General features: G+C 37.6%; 1 protein-coding gene across 8 annotated transcripts in view; it reads right to left on the reverse strand.

The window, feature by feature from the left end:
• The window catches only part of ELMO1 (engulfment and cell motility 1), a 302881-nt gene that overhangs the window by 150586 nt on the left and 125936 nt on the right, over positions 1-26359 (reverse strand). For all 8 annotated transcript variants that reach the window (XM_085573345.1, XM_085573347.1, XM_021553298.4 and 5 more), the window contains one exon: positions 10114-10218. In XM_085573345.1, the coding sequence (XP_085429471.1) occupies positions 10114-10218 (105 nt within the window). The remainder of the gene's footprint in view (positions 1-10113; positions 10219-26359) is intronic.

The raw sequence follows: 26359 nt of genomic DNA on the forward strand, positions 1-26359 counted from the left end.
TTTACTGCATCTAAATATCTGTAGGCAAATTTGACAGATATGGATCTTCTGCAAGAAACAGCAACAGTAAAAAGGGAAAGAAAAAAAATAGGTTCTTATAAATATCCAAAGAGAAACATTCCTAGTCTTGGCAACAGATTTACAACATTCATTATTATATTTGTAATACTCTTTTCACGACTTCACGACTCATATCCTGTTCCAAAGTAAAATGCTATAAATAGAGCTGATAAGGGCATGGTTTTAATGTTTCTTCTTTTATCACTCTGGTTACAGTGGAGAAATAAGCAGGGAATAGACACGTTTGCTTCATAAACCGGTGAAAACAATACCAGGGAAAGAAATATAACACACTGCCCAAGACAGAAAATACTTTTATCTATCTATAGAGCATACTCCTGGCTCAAGTCAGGTTTTTATCACAACAGTTATTTTACCACTGGAAGGAAAGTAGTGAGGAAGTTGCAAGCCCACACAACCTTCCTTTAAACAGAGCTCTATCATTAATGCTCATTAAGTGCTCCACCTATTATCTTCCTCCTTCTCCCCATCAAAAATCCACAGTGACTTGCATATCCACCAGAAACTCACAACAAGCAGCTACAGTGGTTAAATTTTTCTTGGGAAAAACAAATATTCAAAAACAGAGACCATGGACATTGCAGTAGAATTCATGGCTCCACAGAATTGCAGAATCATTTAGGTTGGAAAAGATATTTAAGATCATCCAGTCCAACCATTAACCCAACATTGCTGAGTCCACCACTATCTAAGCCATGTCTGCAAGTGCCCACACCTACATGTCCTTTAAATACCACCAGGGATGGTGACTCAACCACTCCCCACTCCCCACAGCAGGCTGTTCCAGTCATTGACAACCTTTCCAATGAAAAACTTTTTCCTAGTATCCAACCTAAACCTTCCCTAGCACAACTTGAGGCCATTTCCTCTTGTCCAGTTGTTTCTTCCTTGGGAGAGAACAACTCCTACTTTGCTACAGCCTCCTTTCAGGGAGTTAACAGAGAGTGAAATGGTCTCCCCTGAGCCTCCTTTACTCCAGATTAAATACCCCCAGATGCCTGTGCTGCTCCTCACAGAACTTGTGCTCCAGACTTTTCCCTGACTCCGTTTGCCCTTCTCTTGACAAACTCCAGTACCCCAACGTCCTTCTTGCAGTGAAGGGCTCAAAACTGAACACAGGATTCAAGGTATGGCCTCACCAGTGCTGAGTGCAGGGGGACAATCACTGTCCTGGCCACAGTATCACTGATCCAAGCCGGGATTTTATTGGCGTTTTTGGCCACATGGGCATATCTGGTTCATATCCCATCTTATTTCTGTGCTATCTTGACACTGGTTTACTTGGCTAACCCTTTATTCTAATATTACAAATTTATTTCTGCTAGTTTTTTCTGTCTTCAGTCCTTGTGAAGTTACAGAATTGGACAGGTCAAACATGGAAATGTAGCTTATAATACACTAGGGGTTACACAGTTGAAAACCAAAATGAGCTCACAGTATAAGAGTATTAAATTCTGTAGATCCTCTTCTCTTCCTCTTGTCTTTGATCAATACTGCCCATTACCATGAGGCAGAAAAAAAAATCTACCATAATGTGCAGTATTCAACAACAATGTATATTTTTTCTTTAGGGAAAAGCAAAAAACTCCAGACAAAAATCTGAATAGAAAAACAAAAAATTCCTAAGACAGAAAAAACCTTAGTGATATTCCTTGTAAAAATAAACAAGAACAAAACAATAGCAGTTCAGAAAATGGAAGGAGAAAAAGATAAAGTGAATGAGAGAAGCACAGAATCAGAAGGAAATTAATGAGATTAATTGACTAGAAGAGAGGAGAAAGGAATATGTTTTAAAATGTTTTTTTAAAATGTAAGGAGGTGAAATTTTTAGGAAATCAGTGTCATCCATTTTCTCAACAGTTCTACAGATGCAAGTCCGTAGCCTGTTAAGGCATGAGAATTTGACAGTATCTGTAGTAGAATACAGTTCTGAACAGATATTACTATTTTAAATTATCTACTATATATGTCCATCTATCTATGGAACTAAATCCAGCTGGTGTCCAGTCACAAGTAGTGTACCCCAGGGATCAGCATTGAGTCTAGTTCTGTTTAACATCTGATTTGGATGAGGGCCCCTTCAGTCAGTTCACAGATGATGCCAAGGTGCATGGGAGTGCTGATCTACTGGAGGGTAAGAAGAAGGATCTTGACAGACTGGATGGATGGGATAAAGAAAACTGAGGTTTAACAAGATACCTACCAGTGGCCTGGCCATAAAATAACAATTTTTTTTTAAATCCAATTTAAAAAAAACCCCAGATTTATAATAAAGAAAATAAATATATAAAATGTAAATATGCAAAATTAATAAATAAAACATTTAAAGTTATTTTTTACTTTAAAATAAAATAAATTTAAACATCATGCCAAGATCACAGAAATAATGCAAATTGCCCAGTAGCAAAAAAACTTCTTACAAGACACCAACCTCAAAATCAAAAAGATTTTCTAAATTTATGGCAGTATGCCTTTATGATTTTCCATTGAATTATTCATTGAGTCTGTCACTACCTCAGGAGCTCAAAATAGGCCCTCAGAAGGCAGTGGACTAAGTGAAGGATTTTCCACACTTGACTATCATGGGGTTTAAATCTGCATCAGCTCCAGTAGTGAAGCTTATACCTGCATTTAAGAGTTAATGACTGACAACAGGCAAAATTTTGAAGACAGGTATCTTCAAAAGCTTCCTCATCAAAATCCAGGAGGCTGAAACCACCAGACAGAAACATTTCTCCTTCACGGGGAAGAAATATCGACTTAGCCAGTCCCTTAATCCTTCACATTAAAGATGAAATTGTCTCAAAGCATATTGCCCATGGCAACTGCAGATGTAATTCTCAGATTCCCGAGCCAAAATCAGAGCTTGGCAATGAATAGAGATTCATTGTGATTAGGAAATAAATACAGAAGTGAAAGAAAGGCAAGATCCACTGTAGCTGCATTAATACTTCTAATAAGTCCCAGAGCAGGCAATTCAACGAATACTGCTGCACTATTAAAAAGGAGCATTTCTACAGACCAATTTTGTAAAATGATCCTGTCTTAATAGAGAACAAGCTTTTTAGCAGTCTGATGCAGGTTAATATCAAGAGGTTCAGAGAGCTAGTTAGTGGAGATCATAAAAACCTCCTTAGACCCAAAATAAAAGGTCAAGCAGCATTTAAAAATCCAGAAATTGCAGGGATTCTCTTCCTTTTCTTGACACTGCTTTTTTTTTTTCCCTAAGCCTCCTTATCACATGTGGTAGGCTGCACCATTCCCTCTTCATTTAGGTGCTTTAGGTAAGTCTAAGACGCAAATCTTTTAAGATACACTTCTTGAGAAGGGTAAGAGATTACTGCATGCAGACTCAGTTTCCATTCATCCTCATCACCAACTTTCCTTTCTTCCCAAGGTAGCTGGTCATTTGCTTCAGCATCAGTCTTCCAACATCATTCACTCTGCACTGTCCCCTCTGATGATGTATTTTTAATTCCCAATGCTTCCTCTCTCCCTTATCTCACTCTTCCTTGACATTCCTGAGTCATAGAATTTTCTCATGGCAAAGCTAAAATAAAGCAACAGTTATTTCTGTCTGCCTCTGGAAGACACTAGAACTGCAATTTAAACAAAGATCTAGAAGAAAAGTTGAGACCTTCTACAGATATTGAAAAATAAGAAAGCCACTGATATGAGATGGCTTAACATTTCTAAAAGTTGTTTTTTTCTGGAAAATTATGATGAAGATATACTTTTCAAACAAATGTAGTGCCAAACCATCTCAAGCTAAATATGCATAGTTCTGCAGGTGCTCACCTAGCAGTAAGTTTTCATTCTCACAAAAACACCTTAGCATGAAGCATGACTGCAATTTTTATTTTCCATCTAAGGATAAATATGCAGTGGTCTGTCTTGTGTCTTCCTCTTTTCTTTGCAGAAAAACTACCTTCTCTCTATGAAGAACCAACCTGATAATCATAAAGCCTGGTGGTAAGGCCCAAGATGAGAAGGCTCCATTACCCCATCATCTTCAGAAGCAGCCACCAGAATGTGCTCTTCACTTTGTAAGTCACAGGTATGTGAGAGGGCATTGAACTGTTCCAGTTTGGAAACTACCAGTCAGGTATTCCTCTCCCTCTTGTGCCCCTCACAAATGTAAGAAGGCAATGCTTTTCCTGAAGTTCTCTCCTGGCTCACCAGTGGCAGAGGTGGAAGGCAGAGACCTGAAGTATCTGCAGAATATAGCAAGTTTTTGAATTTTTTTTTTTCTTTTATAATGTAAAGCAGGACCTATGGGTGCCCTAATGTAATTGTAGTATGGCTGTAGGCAAACTATAGCACATCAATGGCCCTGGCAGCCAGAGTCACATCACAAATGCTCTGGACATGGGGTAAATGGGAAAACCTGTGACAACCAAGAGTTTGTTTTCTCTCCTCATGCATATGCATCTCAGCTTTGGAGGTGGAAGGACTGTGGCTCCACACAAGCTACCCCAATCTTTGTATGCTATTGCTGCAACCTTGGTGTGATTCAAAACCTTTTGAGGACAGTTGCTAGGCTTGCAACAATTTATGGGCCCTTTGGATCAGGATGCCATTTAGACAACAGCTTCCATAAACCTGGGAAAGTTTAGGAGTGTTATGAATGGTGGAAAATGATCTGAACTAACACAGGACTGTAAGATGTCATATGTATCCCACTGCACATTCCACACAGAGAGTGCCATGACTCCCTTACAATTCCCTTCCTCTGTGCTAATTTTGTGTTTATGCAGCAATCAGCCACTCCAGGACTTTGCATCTTTAACTGCAGAGGGACCCATCTCAAATCCCCTCAGCGATGGAGGCCCTCAGGGTTGTCATGCAAAGGAGAAACATTGTGTGATATTTAGGAAGAAACAAAACACAGGCAGAAAGACACTTAAATATGTGAGCGGAATGGAAAGCTTTGCAGAGAAAAGACAAGAACACATTAATAATCTGGGAACATGGTTTAGGCAATTAGGTCTTTTTGCATTTATTCACAAGACTCACAAGGAATACTCATGCAAAAAACCTCACTTTTCTCTCTACCTTCTATAGAAAAAAAAATAAGTCACATCTCTTTTCCTACCATTTCTGTGAGGAGAGAAAAGCATGGCAGTAATCAAACTCAATTTTATTTCAGAAAAATGCTGAAATTATATGTTGGACTCCTCATATCTGATCAGGAGAGAGTGAGTAGGCACGAGGAGACTTTGTGAATTGACGGAAGGATGTGTAGGCAGCCTCCTATACAACAACTGCATGGAAAGTAGAAAGTATACGGCAGACAGTCTGACTGTGACTCAACCCATTTAAGTTCTGAAAGGTCTCTGCAGGATGCCAGCAATCTTCCTGCCTGCATCACTGGCACTTGCAAACAGCACCTGCTCCTCCTCTCTGACTTCTGAAAGCTTCAAATGCAAAAGAGCTCCCTCCTCAGCCTCCCCAAATGTAGCTGCTGGGGAAGGAGTGTCCCTGCATTACAACTGTGTGAATAACCAAATTACCAGCTCAGCAAATTCATGGGAAGGGGGATTTTCTAGCACTGACCATAAACCCAGTCAGCTTCTAATTTTCAGGTAATCAAAGTAATTCTTAGTGCAACTAAAGTCCACATGTTGGTTTTTTTTACTTGGAATATTGTAATAACTTTTAAAACTTGTTTTAAATGCAAGAACAGAAAATCTGAGAGCATACCACTAAGTATCATACACATCACTCACAAAAATTAAGAAGCATTGGATCGATTATAAAATGGATCCAATTTTCAGCATGGATTCCAACACTGCCTCCCCACCCCAGTGATAATCTTTTTTATGGAAATTCTTACATGCAATATCAAAAGAATATTTGAACAAAATAGATAAAATCAGTAGGAAAAGGGATAAACTTTCTCTTCTACAGATGAGACTTGAATTTCAGGCTAGATTAAAACAATATTTTTCCTACAGATGAAGAGCTTACTAATCTAATAAAGAGCAAAGAACTGGGTGTAAACTTAGGCAGCCACCTGACAGAACCCAAAACAGGTGACCAGCCAACGTTCAGACCCAAAGCTATTCATTTTATTTGCATTTTCTGCCTGAAGCACCAATTCCTTGTGCTTGAACAAAATTACGAGACACAGTATATGTCTTCTCAAGGCAGAAGCTCTACCCCAAAGCAGCAGTGAATCCTGCTAGGATATAGCCGGTCAGAAACACGGAAGAAAAATATAGATAAGCCACCAATTTGTCAGTCATCCAAACCAAATTTATTAGAATGAGAAAGGTTTTTCCTTACAATTAAAATAAAAAGGCACACTGCTACATGTTACTTGTAAGAAAAATTTCAAGATGTCTGTACTGAATAAAGTCTGTCTTCAGTGGTAACTTATAATTTTATTTTTAAAATTAGTAGAATGTGAAGCTGAAGTAGTTTTTGAAAGGAATAAATTCAAAGTGGAGGAACACATGACTTGTCTGCTACAAAAGAACAAAAAAATTATCTGTCACAAAGCTTTATTCTAATCATTTTCTTCTCTGTTAAATTTAATTATACACTCTAGTTGTCCTATAATTATGGAGCTTGGGAAGCTGCCAATTATTTCCTCTGGAAAATTTAAGAATTTCTTGCAGAAATTCAACATTACTTCCATCAATGCATTCCATATACTATGTCATCACCTTTTAAAAGCCAAGCCTCTATAGTGATTGATTATTTAAGTGCAACATGAAAAAACTCCAGAGTACATCAGTCACTGATAGCACCAGACAATTAACTGAAGAAAAAGAAAAGATAACCCAACAGGAAACTAATTCAATAGGATACTTTTTAAAAAACCAAATGATAGCTAACGACACCACACAGTGAAAGAGAACATGTTTGTTTTTTTCCCATTCACTAAACAGTCTTTCTACTGGAGGCTCCAGTACTCTTGTATGGCAAACAAAACCCTAAGGTTCAAAATCTGCTAACTCCAAGTTTGTACAAACACTGTATTTATCTGAAAGAAGACAGCAAATAAAGAAAACATATTACTGCAATTTCAGGAAAAAGTATACAAGGGGCAAAAGGTGAATGAAAAAGTGGATTGTGGGGAAGTAATTAACAAAGAACAAAATGGGGGGGGGGAAATGTGGTTATTTTAGTTTCCTCCTTCACCATGTGACACCCATATTTTCACCCTGAAATGTCTTTTACTTTCAAGACACAGAGTTACCCATCTGCTTCAGTGCCTTCACAGCCATGTTTAATAAATTGCAATTGTATTTACTCTTCATACTTTAATGTGCTAAAGTACATTAGTTTTCTACTGGTCTTTGAAGCTCCACTTCCAGCCCCCAAAAGGACACCTCAGTTTCAGACAGCCTTCCTACCTAACTAATCTATTTATTATGCAAATTACTTCTAAGCAGAATCTGTTATGAGAGGAAGACCAAGGATTGAAAAAGGAAGAGATTACTTATTGACTGTATTCTCTTCTAACTTCTGCTTATCCATTATTTTCATTAATACAAGAACTAAGGGTCATATACCAGGGGCATCCTAAGAGTCACAGGTCAGACTGGAGGGAATTGTGCTGCCCATTAAAATGCAGCACTGCCAATACACTCACTGAAACCATTATGACTTCCTGATAGTGTCTCTGCTTAATACATCACATCCTATCAGGGAAAACTTCAGATATTCCCAGCTTGTTTCAAGCCAGCTCTGATTTTCAGCCTCAATTTCTAATTACTGCATAGCAGAGATAGTATCTGGAGCTTAGGAATTAACCCATGGCACAAGAATCAATTGCATTGCAAAGAGACAAGTTGAAAATAATCTCTCCTCCTAGGAATTAAACTATTTCCTAGTATCAGCAATGAAAAGAGAAGATCTCCTGTCAAACAAGTTTTTCAGGACATAAGTGTATAGCTGATGGTGCAGCTAACAATTTCTTGTGGAAACTTTAGCTTGACCACAGGAGGAATTTTATTAGGCTACAAGAGCAGAAATACATATGAAAAAAATAAGCAAGGTCAACAGGCTGTACAGGTAGAGCAAATTGGCATTGTGGGAGGTTTTGGGAGCTGAAGGCCATGAAGGAAAGGTAATGTTAGATGTGAAATAAGGAACTTGAAAAAGGAACAGGCATATCAGGGTCCACAGGAAACTACTGTACACCAGCTAGCAAGTCAAGAAGGTGAAGAGAGAGAAAGTAGGTGTATTTTGCAATCAAAGACTATCAACGCTGCAGGAGTTGCACAATACCATCATCTCAGAGATGTTCCTACTGCGCTAGCAATGCTGTATAAACACTAAGTAGAACTCCTCAGAGTGGTGGATAGACTAACATACTCCCAAAGCACATTTACAGTCCCCAAAGCAGCTTTAGGCAAGCAATTGAATCTGAGAATGCCTCTGCAAGGCACTTCTGGCGGATGTGTACTCTTTCTCAGGAGAGAAATACATGAGGCAGTCAGGCACTCTCATAACAGGAACCATGCAGAAATAAAAACAGGCAGCTCAAAACAACAAAAATTCTCAGTAATGCAGCAGCAAAAACTGCATTACAGAAACAGGGCTGAGCCGGCAGCAAAATCCTTTCCAAAAAGTGGCTAATTACATGCTTCACTGAATCCAATTTTTAAGACAGTATTTGCAACATGAACATGAAAAAGTAGGAAAAGCTTGAGAGATGTCAATGAAAGCTTGACTTCAACAGAATTTTTGTCCTCTTTCAAACGTTTCAGACTTCTTTAAAACATGTCTGACCCATTTGAAAGCACTGGCTACCTCTAACGCTCTAAACAGAATTTTCATAAGTATGAAGTAGCACAGTCCAGATCTTATCAAATTTTAATGAGAAACAGTAAGCAATTCTCTTTTTATAAACAAAAACACTGTTCAGCATAGTTTCTCCAGAAAACATGCTCTTTGTTCATTACCTGAGATGGTCCTTGATTTATAGGGATTGATAAATACTATGGTATTGCATACTACCACAGTGTCTTTTTAAAGAGTTATTGCTAGATTCAGACTGAAGAGAAAGATCCATTTAAAGAGCAAATCTTACAATCTCATCATCTGGTATTACATCTATACATATCAGCAGGCCCTTTGCAAACCTATTAGAGCTTTGACACCAATTTACTTCACGTAGAAAACAGATGATAATGTATATTAAAAGATCTCTCTTGATTTTTAGTGGAAATGATTGGTGTGTCTACTGTTTTCTTGCTATACACAACCTTCTTTAAGCAGGTTTGCATGACCAATTTTCTTGGGGAATTAAACCATCCCTATGAACTCCATAGACTGACTGTCGTGACTATCCTCCCTTCCTATCTGCACTTGCTTGGTTTGTGCTTGGCAAGCACTTGATTTCAATAAAGTTCAGGAAAAGTTGTTCTCTTCAGAGGCAGGTATTATTCAGCTGTATGCCTCTTCTTGTAGGTAAGTAACACATAACCTACTGCAACTACCTTTGAAATAACCTTGAAATAATGTAGGAAGTGGAGTGGGCAGGGGGCAGGAATGGGTTATACAAGTAAATCATAATGCTTTGTACATACTTTACTCCCAGTATGACTTCTCCTACAGCAGTAGTTTTAGTGGAAGCATCTTAACTCTCAGTACTCTGCCAACTCAGTCACCTCTCAAAGCATTTGATCCTCAAATCCTCCCTTCCACAAAAAAATACTTGGAAGACTTGGAGCAGGTCAGAGATTTCTACATAATTACTCCTTTCTGAGTTTATGGTCATCCATTATGCATCTGACAAAAGCACAGGCTCATTTTTCTTCTCTTTGCAGGCCTAAGCAAAAAGGAGTACTTGAAAAAAGTAGTATCTAGAATATTTCACTCAGCAATGACAGAAAAGACACCTGTACAGCTTTCTCCCAGAGCTTTTACAGACTTACGTCATGTTTTAGCATAATGTGGTAGAGTTTGTTGCTAATGATACCAGGATTTTGAACCTCCCCTCCAAAGTCAAACTGCAAAATTACTGTGAAGTGAACAGGCAACTGCAAAGGTCTCTGTGACAAAAGGAAGCCTTACCCGAATATAAGCATCCTGGTGATGTTTAGCAAAGTACAGCATGTTGTCAAGGGCCAGCATTCCAGGAGGGGTCTGTGTGAAATCCATTGCTGGGTTTACATGATTCTGCAAAAAAAGAGCAAGATCACTCAATGAGCACCTTTACAAAAGCTATCAGTTCCTCAGTGTTGGTGAGCACTGTGTTAGCATGGTGTATCAAAGAATGTTCAGCAACAGAGGTCTTTTTGCTGAGCAGAAAATTCTTAATAAGGAAATTGCCTTGAAAAATTCTTACAACCAAAGGCAGCCATTGTAAGGTTGGCATGTCAGTAATTCACTTCTGCAGCTGAGGAATGGAGTTTCCCAAAGGCTGAATGCTTTAGATGTACAGACACCCATGTCGTTCATGGAAATAGACTCATTGGTGGTACTACAGACTAAAAGTACATGAAAATACATATGATTTAGCCAACAGACACCAAAACACCTATTTATACAACTGTTATGGAACTATTTCAAGTAAATCACAAAAAATATAAAAAACCCCTACTAGACTAAATAGCTGTATTAAGTCTGTTGGATCTTGTGGATTCCTGAACACAAAGGGACTCGGATAAAATTTTATATGAAAATAAACAGACTCATCTTGTGGAATTCAGGTACATTTTTTGCCACTTTTCTGAACCTATCAATTTTATCTATGGAATTAATGAACATATCATATATAACTAGAACTCATTAGCTTCCACATGCACATATGTACTGCAGATATTCAGTTTCACACACTACATGAAAAACTACAGGCACCCAAAATATTTACTAACTTAGCTGATTTTTTGATTGGATGAAATAAAATGTACATTTGAATAAGCTTCATGTAGTTCATGGTTTAGACATGAAAATTTGCCTGCCTACACCAAAGAAGCTGCTCAGAAATCCCAAGAATATATCTCGAAAATGCCTCTCTTCTGCTAAGCTATTATTATCAGTGTCACCTTTGCAATGTCTTCTTCTCCGCTCATCATTCTGACACAGAAAGATATCCGTAGCTCCTTTGCAATGGCATTTCTATTCTGCAAGACCCAGCTGACAGGGACTTTAAAAGTGCATTTAATACCAGAAAACTGGCAAAGCTCAGCACAGGTTTCTTCCACTACTCTGTTTCTGCAGCGTGCTCAGGGTTTGATCCACCCCCTTCACTGATAAAAGCATGGGTTTTACTACTTTTCCTTCTGTTGAGTCTGTCAGGCCATAAGGTGGTAGAAGTGAGTGATTTTACTTTTTTCCCCATTTTAGCTTCAGATGTATCATACGTTGGTTTTAGCCAGTCAATAATTCACAGTCTCATAAAAGATTAAAAGTAGTAGAAAGTAAAATTTATACATTAAGATGCCTACTACAACTTCAAAAGTAGACAAATATGTTATTCTGAGGATGGCATGCAGAACCTGTTGGTTGTACATTTCCAGATAAGGGCTACTGGTGTACAAGCAAAACAATCACAGGTTAAATAGGGAATCAAGAGGATGCCTGGAACCCTAGATTTTATATAGAAATACCTATGTAATAAGTATTTAAGAAGGTTAGTTGTAGTTCAGGAAGGGAAAACAATGTCTTACTGAGTTGTAATTTTAAGTTTCAAAAACTCTCCTTTAAACTTTTTTTTTTTCACTTTCATCAGCTGATCTGAATGACAGACAATAGCCTTCCATTGCTACTTCCCCAATTCTCAACCTTTCATCTTCCACACTGATGCCTTTATCAGTCAGAAAATTTAAAATCAGTACAAAACTGCTTCACAAATATCACAAGCCCTACAGACTTCAGCTTCTGGGAGGAGAAAACTTCCCTTCCTACAATTTTCAAGCATTTCAAAAAGGGCATTTTAAGAGAGGCTGAGTCTCACAGACACACAAATAACCCCCCCGCCCCCTCCCCCAACCCAGCATGAATATCTTACAGATTCTTCTCTGCATTTGAAACTACTTCCATTTTGGTCATAAAGTACAAGTCCTAAGGAATAGAACTTGATACTTCTCTGTGTTATGAGGTCCATGAGGTCCATTTCCTTGGGAAAGATACTGGGAACCACAGGAAGCACCAGTCAGCAAGGAACCCTACAGCAATTGTTTTACAAAAACTTATGGAAGTAGAGCTACAGCATAGGCCTGAATATGCACTCCTGGCTCCCATGCTACAGCACAGGTAGGTTACATTGGATAAATACCTGACAAGCACAGACAGTTTCAAGACCCAGCTGCATTTCTCTAGCCATTAAAATACTATAACTTATTTCACTGGCAATTACAATGGCAAAATAAATGCAGGACACAAATAAAAAGCCTGCCCTACTGTTGCTTGAATAGTTTTTTGCTTCATCCCATTCTAAATCAACAAAAAACCAACAAGGACATGAGGAACCTCATGGCATTTAGTAGGGATGACTCATTTTGTCTCCTGCTATCACTACTATGTTCAATCAGAAAAACCATCTCTTCACCACTTTTACTTTGTCTCCAAGTCAAGCCTATGAACCCAGCTATTTTCAGTTTGTTTCTGTTTTTCAAAAGTTTCTGTCACATGGGATCCCAGTATAACTAGGGCTTGATCTTCAGCTCTGTTGATTTAAATAACTAGAAATACAGAAGCAGATAATAGCTGAGGATCCACAAGACAGTTCTGGCATGTGTGAGACAATACATTACCTTCAATTATACTTCAAATTCAAAAGGAATGTCAGACACTTTGTTCCCTTGCTTCTTTCTCCCTCCCCCTAAAATCATCCTTTTCTTAACATGATGAATATTTGTGGTTGAAATATTAAGTTATTGAGAGTGGGTTTAGAAATGAGATACAAAGCTGCATTATCTAAAATGCTGTAGTGAATAATTCAGAAGTAGGCAAACACCCCACCTACAATATAATTTATTAAATATATGGAACACAGTGCTTCAAGCATATTTATTGCATCCATTTAGTACAAAATCTATGGTATTTTTTGCTTTATGAAAAGCAAAGAGTAAGAAATACAAACAAAACAGATTTTTTACCTTCAATTTTTCAGATAATTTTTTGATATTTTTGCCACTAGGCTGAGTAATATCTTTGCATTTTTCAGCTTCAGCATCTATGTGCTATTTAACAGTTTACACTCTTATGCCATACATATTAACATACCAGAACATTCAGAAATTTGTTAGCCAACTCAATAGGATACTGTGCAAACAAAAGTTCATTAGTTTTGGTAAGATGAAAACTCAAAATCACATCTGCTTATGCCATTAAAAATAAAAAAAAATTAAAAAATCATGTGGCATGTTTCACAATATGACAGCTATTCTGGCTAAATCCCAGTGAAGTAATTACATTCAGACAATGTAGCATCCTAATGCAGCTCTGGCTGTGTAAAGCTTTCTTCTGCATCCTGAATGGCTTCACTGTCTTACTCCTGGCTTCGGCAGCAATCTCTGAGGGATGTACAGATTTCAGTGGTAGGTATGTGTCCTCACACCGAGGTGCCTATTCACAGCAAGGGTGCACTGTCTGTAACTGCTAATGGAATAAGGACCACTTATTCCTTGTATTATTCCTAACAACAGTCTCTTCCACATGAACATGCTGAAGCACAGGAACTATTTATTTCCCTGCATTTCTAGGTCATTAACATACAAATTTATTTCTGTCTTGACAGGTATTGACAGCTTAGCACAGATTTTGCACCGATGCTGTGAGCAGCAGCCCTGTAAATCAGTCGTCAAATCATGATAGTCTGTCCTGAAAGCAGTATGGAGCATGTGTTAGACGCAGTAATAATTGTTTTCCCAATCCCAAAGCAGGTCAGGTGAATCCCTATTCTGCATGCCTCACTTCTGTAAAAGTGGCATGACAAAAACACATCAGAAGTTTCCAGGGAAGAGTCAGGACTGCAAAAGAACTGATGATAGAACAACTTCCAAATGTCACAAGAATCCAATTTTAATGGTGTCTTTCTAAAGTGAACCCTCTCAAAACTGGTCATATTTTATGATTTTTTTACAGAAAATGGAACAATCTGTCTACCAAGGTAGCACCAGGGACAGCAATTTCTTTCTCCCATCTTCAATTACTCGCTTACTCATTTTCTTTGTCCTATTAAATCTAAACCATTGTTCTCTGGGCTGGGAAGGAAAGCAATTACCTACCTGGTTCTACAGCACCTCTGCAAAACCTTCCCCAGATCAAACTGGGAAATCAGTAGTAAATACGTGGAAGTTTGTTCCTCAGAACTCAGGACAAGAAGAGTGGGAACTTTTTAAGTAAGATTTAATGTGAATTATGAATTTACAAACTTATGCTAAAAGTATAAAGAGCTCAAAGACTCACCATTTACCCATTCCCTAAATAAACCTGAAGTTTTACATGCAAAATGTTCCCATCTGTTCATTTACACAAAAATTAAAAATAAGGAAAAATACTACATTAAACCAACATTTCTGAAGAGGTAGTCAGCTAAAATTCTTAATGAAGAAATATTTTTGTCTTTTTATTTAACAGCACTGTATTCAAAGAGATGATGATGTTGCACACCACTTCCATCATCACACTTAATGAGATATAACAGTGACTTGGGAATTTTCAGCCTCTATGTAATCAATGAAAGCAAGAACTAGCAGATTTGTTTTTCTCTTGATAACTATTTAAATATGTAAATGTGGGTTTTTTTTTTTTCTTCCAAAGTCTATTTTTTTTTACTTTACAACAGAACTCAGTGCTAGAATGAAAATGTATCTGGAGGATTCCTGAATTTAAAAAAAAAAAAACAAACCTACAAACAAAACCACAAGAAACCCACACTCTAATGCAAGTGAGAAGTATCCAAAGCTCAGTAACTGCTATATATTTGAAAGAATATGAAGAAAATAATCTAAGATACTTTCAGTGCAAGTCATTTAAATCACATCCCCACTATTCCACCACCTATAAAGAATTCTACTATATTTGCACTGGATATAATTTTAATGAAGATTTACAAATTATATCTGCATACAGTGGTGGTGGTTTTTCCTTGAACTAATTTCTTGGTCTTTTTAGCTTTGTGTTTTGGCTAATATTTGTCCATTTCTACTAGCAGGTAGAAATTTTGAGGTTTTTCTTTTTTGTTGTTATTGTTGTAACTGCTTTGGAATACGTATTAGTAAACTACAAATGTTATCCTTCAAAAAGGAAACATATTCCTATTCAGATAACATGTTAAGCATGTTAAGCCTGTTAAGCAACAGACTTGCTGGATCAAGTTTGACCTCACCAATATAAATCCAATCCTCTCAATAGCAAAGAAATTTTAATTTCTGTACAATCTGCTCATCATTTGCCCTACAAAAGATAAAAAAGCAATAATTTGACTACCATATATTCTTAATTCATTGAGCTACTATGTAATCTAATGTAAAGAATAATAGAGTTCTATGTAAGTCACCACCAGAAATCTGTCCCAGTCATGTAAAGATGCTATAGTGGTAAAAATTGTAAAAATCTAAATGTTAAGGAGGTGCAATTAAATCACCTAAAAATCACTAAACAGACCATAACAGGCATGTCAAAAGCACTACATACTTGCAGTTATGAATAAATTACACATTATAAAGCAAGACAAAAAGCTCTTGCATAATTCTTTGTATTTTACACGTGCCTCTATTACATGGAGCTAATGCTTTGGATTCCAAAATCCTAAGCCCGACAGGCTGTCAATAATTTCAAAGAATCCAAAATGACTGCTGTAACTCAAATGATCACACCTTGTCCAATGCATGAAAAATGTGAGCCATCTTTCAGGTTTTATTTTAGTTAATAAGGGCAGATTTTAAAGTTAGATGCATGTGTAGCATTTCACATATTATTGACTTCTTACTACTGAAGTAAAGTTTACTGGGCAAATGTAGTTATCAAGCAGTAACACGTCATGTACTCTTTCAGGGATATATGAAATGAATCAATGGGATTTGGTCATTTCAATTAAATTTTTTCAGCATGGAAAATTACTTTCAGATATCTCACCATATCCACTAAGCTTGCAGAAAAATTGAATAAGCAGTCAAACATCCAGTTGCAGATATAGTTGGGACTGGATCAAAAACTAAAAGCCATACAGTTTATTTACTGAGATTACCAGATCATTTACAGACAGACCCTTCCAGATTTCCTGTCTACCCCAACTTCTAGGGCAAAGTCAGTCCACTTTAGATTAAATGGCTGCCAGATGAGATGCGAGCTAATCCAGATGGCTTTCACTGCAAGGAATTAGGGACCCTTCCCATGAGATTTTCTGGAGGCTCAGCTGCAACAGTGTGAAGCAGGTGTTCCTCTAGCCAGGGCTTCTGGAGAGCAACCAAGGGCTACAGCTTTTCAGAAAGCTCCAGCTCTTACAAAATCACAATGGAATATATTACCCAAGTCTTGGCCAGCAAGCCACTTTTGTATTGTTTGAACTACAACACTCATGAAGTACACTGGGAAGAACTGGCACATAGTACCCCCAACCTCAAAAGAACTCCTGTTATAAATACAGGCTCTTTTATGACTTTGGAATGTGTTGGGAGACGACTGATTTAGTTTTACCAATGTCATTAAAGCAGTTTGCCCTCTCTATACAGATAGAAACTAAGGCATGAATTCTCATCCTGCCCAGCAGGAGAAATATCAAGCTAGCAAGAAGACAGTTAAGTGAGAAAACAGTGTGAACAGTGCTAGTGGGAACAGCAAGCCAAAGAAATTAATCCATCTACACTTGAATACTGCAAATAAACATGGATTAAATATCTGCTACTAGACAGAAGTCATGCCCACAAGACTCAAAATCTACCTCAGCAATTTTATCTCTGTGATTCCTATCAAATGTGTCAATTAGTTAGACTTAGTGTTCCTAAGTCAAATCTTGTCATGAAAAGCTTTTTTTGAGTTTAGGAAAGTTTTATGCCCGTTCAGAAAGGTAGATTGTGACTTCCACTCATTATTCAAGCATAATGGCTCCATAATTCAGGAGAAATTCAGACCTCTTCAACAGACATTTTTTACAAAATCTAAGGAAAAGATGCAAAATAGTTAATGTGTACATATATATTTCAGCATAAGCTCCAAACAAATGAGTTACATTGGCTATCAATGAGGAATAAAGAAAACTCTCTGTACCTTTTTATTGAGTAAAAATGAAAAATTCAAAACCAAATTGTGCTAAATATTGGGCTGCTTGAATTGGAATTTTCTGAGCCTTAGACTACTATGAGAGCATATATTTGATTGTTTTAGTTACACTCCAGGCAGTTTTATCTAAACTTTTTGACATAACATTTGCTTCTGAAATTTAAGGTGCATTAATTAAAACAACTTTCAGTTGTATACCCTTTTAAAGAAAAATTACTTAAATTATAAGCAATAAAGTAAAATCAAAGTCAGTCAAGTAAAAAAAAAAATCATTAGAGGATGACTATTTCTTGAGGATGTGCAGCTACAGGGAGGCCACACGTGAAGCAGCCACTTTACTGCTGCAGTGGGCTCCCTCCTACGACATCACTGAAGACTGAAATTCTGAATGGGATCCTTCCTGCTGCAGCAACTATCATCTCCAGTAAACGATATGATGCTTGTGTACTGTGGTAGGCACAAACACAGAACAAGAAGAGTGACACTCCACTTGAGCAGTGAATTATAGTTCTCTTGGAATTTCATGACTATCACTGACAGCGGTGGCTGGGAACATTCCTGCATCTTTACAATCCATGCTGCTTTGAGAACAGTGAGCTTGGAAGGGAACCTAAACTCAATGCCAAGTATCACGAGGTGAGCTGGGATAGATCCTGCTCTCCCTTTAGATATTTCTGTAGAAAAGTTTTGTGATTTTCCTTTTCAAGCAAGCTGGCTAAAACTCTGTCACGTGGAAAAGGAAAGGCCCAGGCTGTGTTTAGTTCAAATACAGTGGAGAGAAGCCAGTCCTATGTCGGAGAAAACCCCAGTTCAAAATGAATCATCCATGTGAATCTACTGGCTGCCTGACGGCCAGATACAACAGCTGTCCAAATTTAAAATGGAAAATTCTGTCCCAGAGCTCAGGAAAACAGAACTGGAGTGGCATTTGCAGGCAGGCATACGGACCTGCAGAACTGGGTGGAAAAGCCAGCTAACATTTAGGAGCTCTGTGGTTCACCCACTGACATTTCTTTTATTACCTGTGACCAGGTCAAGCTTCTAATAATCCCAGAGGATAAGACGAAAACTAATCTACATCAAAGGGGATGTCAACATATGTGATTAGCTACCTTTGTCAGACATTCCCAAGAACAAAATTACCAGTTCTACAGTCAAATATTTCCCCTGCTGGAGTACAAACAGCCACGCTCTGTAGATGTCAGGGACAAGTTTGGAATACAGGACCAATCTCTCCTAAAACTTTTGAGTCCATATTCTGTCTTAACAATAACCTGTGCCCATCCTGTAGAATACTCTCATCTGTCCTCAATAGCAAGGTAATAAAAATAATACAACCAAAAAATCCCCCAAAAAACCAACAAAGATTAAAAAAACACTGGATCCATTCACTAGAGAATTTCCTGTCCATTGGCTTCCATTTTTCTTTGCCTCCCTCTCCAGGAATGTGAAGATCTTCTGACTAGAGCTGGGCTCTGAAAAATGCTGATATGTATTGCATGTGTGGGTACTGTTCTGCTCTGCCTTCAGTCTCCTCTAGACAAATGTCATAAAGAGGATAGAGCTGCACCAAAATGTAGGGAGATTTTTTTAATATATTTTTAAAAGAAGACATATCTCTACTATTCTGTGATTTTATATGGGGGTTGTGTAACATGTAGACTGCATTTAAGAACCAAAATATTCAGAATTCAGATATGACATTGTTTTTAATCTGGGGAAATGAATTGGTTCTTTAAAAATAAGGTGCCTTTCTTCCCTTGTCTTTGAATTTATTTTCACACCTCAGTTAATGAAATCTTATATTCAAAAAGAATGTTTGTAACACTTTATAACTAAAGAAAATCTAAGTATTTTGTGTGCTATGCTATTTACTGTTCTTTAAATATTATTACAACATGCAAAGAAACCCCATGAGGAATGAGGTAAGGAGGCAAAAAGCAATACGCACATGTAAGTAACTCACCTGTTTGCATGCATGCATACATTGAAAAATGTCATAAACCTAAATAAAATATTTGCTGTAATTAACATTAAATTGAATTTACAAGACTTCACAAAACTATCATCATTTAATATTGGGCAAGGGGGTTTGTCTAGAATCATCCATCCAAGCCAAGTCTTGTGAAACAGATGAAGCCTACACAACAAAAGAAATGAGATTGAGATGTCATTATGTCTGACCGGTTTTGTGGGGGATACTTTTTTTTTTTTTTTTTTTGTGTGTGTGTGTGCAAATGCTGAGACATGTGGTAAATAATATCCAGAGAAAGACTTCCAAGATCCATCCATCTCTCAGTGAAGGGGTCAGAAAATAATTCTGTTATGAAACAAACTCGAAACAAACTATTCAGCCCAACTACATTCAAACAGATGGAGCTTGCCTGCCCTCACGAGTTCACAACTGGGATGCACATGCCAAAGAAAACTATTCAGTGAAACTATAAATAGTACATATATTAAAAAAAAAAGATCCAACAAAAACCCAACAAAACAAAAACCAACAGAAATGCAGTACTCCATTGTGACTAACTTTAAATTAGCACATTTACGTTTGTTAGTGGATTATCTTCAAGAGAAGCTTTTTCAAATCACAGAGTTAAATATTTTTATGTTACAAGTTCACAATTGAAAATACTGGAAAAGGTAGAAATACTAATATGCCAACCTTATATTCCCCCCTCTCGAAACAACTATCTTCACAAAGAAACTATTTTAAAGGATAATTCCTTCAACTAATACTAATAATAAGCACAAAACCATGATATAAAGAATTCAAAAATCAAAACACGAAAGGAATGCTGTTACACAGAGCCACACACACAAGCACAGATATTTCATTCTGGTTAATTTTAACTTAATTGTTGAAGTGATACTGAAAGGTCAAAGAAGCTCAGTGGCCCATCAAGAGTTTTTTTTCCCTTTATTTTAAATCTGTTCTCCTCTGGAAGGACTACAAAATGAATTCAGCTGCATAAGGTAAAAGGCTGGTTATTAATTTTACCAATGTTCAAGTTGCTAGATGCCCATAGCTCTGGATAAATAGTCCTGGGAAATCACATGCAGCTGCATGGTAAACAACAACAGAAGCTTTAACATCTGGATTTTGTGGCCTCTCTTATTGGTCACTATAAAGCTGCATCTGACCCAGGGTCCTCATCCTGTGCATATTAGCTCAGATGAACAGCATCAAGTTTATACAAAATTAGTAGATCATCTACCTCACAGATGTTATCAGGACTGCTTTTCCTGGTTACTACATTAACCATTTTCCTTAATAAGAAAAAAGTTCCTCAAGTCTTCTCCAAGCCTTTTAAAACCTCATGCCTCCAAACAGCAGTAATTCTCTTGCATTCTTCTGTTAGCACCCAGGATCAGCAGACAGCAGTCTGACAATGAAGAAAAATGGCACTATCTTTGGGATTTACAGATAATTCTCAGTTTTAACCCATCTCATTTTTTGTCATTCTTGTGTATTTATCCCACACTGCAATCACACTTGACTGGAAAGACTGATGTCCCCCAACAGCATCTGCCCCTGTGGCCAGAGGAGATCACCCCTCTCTTGGTGTGGCTGCACTCTCACTCACACATAGGGAAACCAAGCTGCTCCCCTGCTTGTGGCAGACATGCCCAAACATCCTTGCACTGCTCACAGTGGTCCAGGGGCTCCATGAAGAGATTGGTGGCTCAAACACTAACCCTGGGGCCTACCCTGCTCCAAGTTATACCAGAGGAGATGTCTCCCACCACCACGCACTGACTTGAACATCTCAGCACATCCAAGTGGCCATGTGAAGAGTGGAGTTTCAGCATGAACATTGCCAAGTTGCAAATCTCAACAGGGAGTGCTCCATTCTACCTGCAGGATTCCTCTTTTCAGCACAGCCCTGCATTTCCACAACCTACCAACAAATACATGCCATGGCATGGAACCATGGAATGCTTTTTTTATGGCAAACAGTAGCTTAGAACTATGCTTATGGGAAAGATCACAATAGGTCACACACCAGTGAGTTCCTAACAGCACCAAGCATGGCAGTAAACTTGAGGAATATCTGGATTTCTGCCTCTCAGATTTGTAAAGAGATTTGCTGCTAATGCTCACATTTGCAGAGCATAGTCTGAGTTAGCATCAAATATAAGTTTTCATGATTAGGTCTATAACTATATTTACAAAATCCTGTCTTTTACAGATTTGTAGAAACTCCTGGCAGGTAAAAACAACCAGAAAAACAACCAAAACAAAAAATCCTAGACTGCAAGAAAGCGTCCCTGCCACAGAACCTACACAAGGCTGAAAAACACTGAGAACAAAGGAAAAAAATGTTTTAGGAGGATAAAATATCTCACCACTAAGTGCCAGAAAGGAAATTATTTACAGTGCACTGTATAACAAACCATAACATGCAAGCCAAATTATGTAACCCACAGAGGTATCATTTAGCCCAAAAATCAAATATCTGCTGGCATTCCACTGAGAAATGCGAATTTACAGCCAGAACAGTTATTTCTGTTATTTCTAAGGCTGAAAGGAATGTGTCCATGAAAGTGAGGTGCTGAAAAACTTTGGTGAGCAATCGACATCTGGTGTGACACTGGTGCCCTCTGCTGCCAAATGTTACCAGCTTGTTTAAAATGAGATTCTGATGTACTCCAAATAATATCAAGCCATATACAGTGGGGAAACCACGTATTTCTATCTGTAGGTGAATTAAAAAGAAAAACAATCCTGACAGACATTCAGTATTACTGTAAAGAGAAGATCTAAGCACTCTGTTAGAAAACATTCTGTGGGATTTCCACATTGCATTTCATATTGTAAAACAATCTAAAAAAGTCATCTAATAAATTAAAACATTCATTTATTTTTCAACAAGCAAAGTGAAGACTTCAACAAGTCAAACTGAGCCTTTATGGGTTTGGTTTTGGTTTTCTTTTTATTTTTAGGAAATAAACTTTAAAAAGTAAATATTCAAACTGAATTATCTCCATATAGATTCAGAAAAATTAACTGTAAAATAAACAACTGGCTTGCAGATTGCAGCTCCTCCAAATGCCAGTATAGACTAATAAAATCATTAGTTATATCTTTAGTATCATCATCAGTTCATTAATATATCCTTACTCTTCCATTCTTTTTTTCTTTTCTTGTACTTCATATATTTTGCTCACCTTTCTCACACAGACTTCAGCAGCTTTCTTGCGATTGCTCTGCCTGAGCTCTGTCAAGCAGCAATGTTCACAGAAACATCAGGAAAGCAAGATGTCAAAAGCAAAGGGGAACTTGAGGAAAATATCTCAATATCTGTGCCACCTGCAGTTCAACTTGTCTGTCACTTTCCATTTTTAAACTTTAATTTCAGATACTTTAAAATAATTTTAAGTGTTACAATAGAATACCTAGCATTTTCTTTCCGTGCAAAAGCCTTAGAAAATTTTAGCAATTATTTGACCATTTTTAGGAATGTTTTATTAAGCACTACATTGCTCTAACTAAATCAATTTTTACATAATTGTTTGTCAAATCCAAGCCCACTCATTCTATGCAAGGAAAAATTCTAAGACTTGCTCTTGTGTAAGTCTTGAAATTCCTTTTGAACATGGGCTGCGTTTTGTTGCATTATAAATGCTTTGGATTAACTGAATTTAACAAATCTCTTTGGAACATGCTTTTTCTGAAGATGTTGCCTCTCCTGAGTATTCCCTGCCCCCACCTTCCAGGCTTAGAGATAAAAAGCAAACCAGGAGTGGAGTGGAAAGAGAGGGCAAGTAGAAGGCTATAGAGAATAGTGAGAGGTGAGTGTCAAAGTCAGGAATTTGTGACTGAAAGCGCTTAGAAGGAGTGCAGGAGTACTAGGGCAGAAAGCAAGACAGTGCACATAATATTAGTAAAATTCACAAGCATTTCAAACATTCACATCAGCTTAGATGTTTTCACTGCTTCAAGGTCAATATCACTTGAGGTCCTGGACTGTTATTCCCAATGATTATATCTTGTTCTTGTAATACCCCTGCATACAGCAAGAGGATTACACAGGTAAATATTACTCTGTGAAAACAGAAATGACAGAACCCATCCTCAAAATGTGATTTGTCTCAAACACTTCCAAATAAGTGTTCATGAATGTAAATACAGTCATATGAAACTCTGTCTCTCTACTTAGAAGATTATCAAATACTGACAGTGACAGTCACTATTACAACCACTCTTTCTTAACACCAAGAAATAAATATGTATGATTAGTCTTCATCTTCCAAAACTTACCTGGAAGAATAAATCAGCGATAGCTTATTTATAAGATAGCCACTGAAAAAAATTTAGCTTCAAAACTAAATGACAGGAGAATGAATCTTGTGAACAGAGGAGAAGAGCAACCTCTGGTGGTTGTAAAGGTAAAAATGAGAGAAGAAATCCCACATACAGTCCAGACTTATCCCCTGGTCCAACATTAGAGGTATTTCAGTGGCAAAGGGCAGGATGTGGTTTTTCTTGGGTTTTGGTTTTTTTTTTTTTTTTAACCTGGGCGTACCATCTGCAAATTTAACTCTGCTAAATAAAAGGATACTCAAATCTTATGAAAACTGTGTATTACAATGAAAGGAGAGGAGAAGAATAATCTCCTTTCTGGCAGAGTGCTGTAAGATATGGATTTTACTGTGCTGAAAGATGCTTAATTATTAGCTGCCACTACTAAATAACAAAGGGTTTTACTTTAGAAGGAGCCATATTTACATAAAGAAATATGGCAACTGACCTGAAGGTCTGGCACTGCATATATGAGTACCTCAGCAAAACAAAATCTTTTCAGAGTTGGGTTTTTTTCCATAGCAACAAGTGATTTCACAAGTTTTGAAATAGTAGATAGAAAAAGAGAGGGTTGTAGGAGTAGAAAGAGTGGAGGAGGATAAAAAACTACTAATAGCTTTCAGTAGTACAGACAATCTGTCATCTATGCTGTTCTACCATTAAACCAGTGATTAAATCTTATCAATCTAAATTTTAACAAGATCAGATCTAGTTTGGCACATATGCAGCATTGTTCTAAAAATGTTCCTCTACCACTGCCAAAGCCAACAAGAAAATCTAAATGTAAGGATTCATTGCTTTTATTATAGTTGAAAAGCTTTCCCAAATAATAAAAACCTATGATCACTGCAGAGTATCATCTACCAAATAACAGGGAGATGAGAACTAAATAGATGTAGATGACAGCTTACAATCTTTGTGATAAGTTTTTCAGCATTTTAGACCAGTTCCAGATTTCAGTCTCAAATCAAACATTTTCAGCTTCCTGTTCAGGGCTTTCACAGTCCTGCAACTCATAACATTGTAAGACTTCAAATATTCAGACCTTCCTTTTTTTAGGAAGAAAAAGATCGACCATCCTCAGGTCTTCAACAAGAATAGCTAAGTAAATGCATCACATGGTGTTTGCTTCTATCCATCTCCCTCTCACCCACTCTCCTAGGAAAGTTCTTCCTCCCTAGCCAGGCAAACTGGTACCATTAATCCAGATGACCAGCTGGAACAAGGGGACATCAGAGATCTAGCTGACATTAGTAAGTCCATAGAATTTAAGGACTATTCATACTCCTGCAGGGTTTGGCATCCCAACTCCATTCCAGTGTTGCCCTGTGTTAACTTTTTAGAGTCCAACTCAATCTACTGTTTAATTGACTAACACTCATCCACACCATGCAAATTTCCTAGAATTGTGCACTGCCATTTCACTGCATGACTTCACTTTGATTCTTTATTTTTTGTCAGACAATAATAAAGGGTGAATGATCATCACACAACAATCTAATTCTTTATCTACTCACTTTCTGTCACTGCAAATCTGAACTTTCTTTGAATATGCAGATCATCACCAGTAAACCTGTGACTCAAATCTTCAGTCAAATAATTTATCATGAATAATAGGCTGCAATATATCAACAGTTGAAGTTAAATTGCTCAAAACTAGGCTGCAATTATTTCACAGCCTAGAATAACAAGCAAAAGCTAGCAGCCTATTTTTAGAAAACAAGAATCAAACTGTAGTTGAACTATTCAAGTCAGAACCCCACACCTTACGGCAAAAAAAAAAAAAATGTGTTTTGCCTATAAGATCTGTTAAGAGGTGGGGCTCGTTGTGCTGACTATTATTATAATGGCCAACACTTCCTGTTTCTAGATGTTGTTCCCAGTTTTCAATGTCTTGGACAGCACTTCTTAGGCAAGTGAAATTTTCACACTGAGACAAAGATTAATATTTGGTCCATGTGCCTCAACCTAGTCCATTCATTTCTGAAAATAAAATATAGGAGAAATGCAATTTATGTCTGTCTTTAGAAAGTCCTGACAACTTTCAGTGCAAAAGTTGGAAATGACTGAGCAGGCTTCATACTGATGGAGGAACAAACAGGGTTAGAGGAAGAGGTGGAGAGAGGGACACTAGGGAAAATCCAGAGGAGAACCACCTCACAAGGAGGGAATGAGGATGTAAAAAAGAAAATTCAGGAAGAATGAGTGAATGAATGAATGAATGAATGAATGAATGAATGAATGAATGAATGATGAGTGATCAGATATGCTGGAAGGAGATAGATCCACCTGAATATCAAAATGGAACAAGAGCCCAAGGGGAGTGGGAACTCAAAAACAAAGACCAGGGAAAGAAATTGAGAGAGAAAGGCCAGAGAACCTAAGAAGTTGGAAAGAAAAGCATGACAGCACAGCATAAGGGGCCTCCGAACTATCAAAGCTCAGTGAATAAACCCAGACACAGCCTAAAGAAAGAGTCAGCAAAATACAGAAAGGAGGTGTGGTGTGTTAGCCTTGGCCAGCAGCTATGCCCCCACCCAACTGCTTGCCTACTCCTCTCTTCAACAGAGCAAAGGCGGGAAAAGGATGGAAAAGCTCACTGGCCAAGATAAGGACAGGGAGACTGTTCCATCATGGGCAAAGCAGACTTGACTTCTCTAAAGTCAATTCAATTCACTGCCAATTAAAAGAGATTTGAAAAGTGAAAACAAACACTAGAACAACACCATTCCCCCATGTTTTCCCAAAGCTTAAACTTAATCCTTCACTCTCAAATCCTGG

Source organism: Lonchura striata, chromosome 2 (assembly GCF_050655825.1).
Source record: "Lonchura striata isolate lonStrDom1 chromosome 2, ASM5065582v1, whole genome shotgun sequence".
Lineage (NCBI taxonomy): Eukaryota > Metazoa > Chordata > Aves > Passeriformes > Estrildidae > Lonchura > Lonchura striata.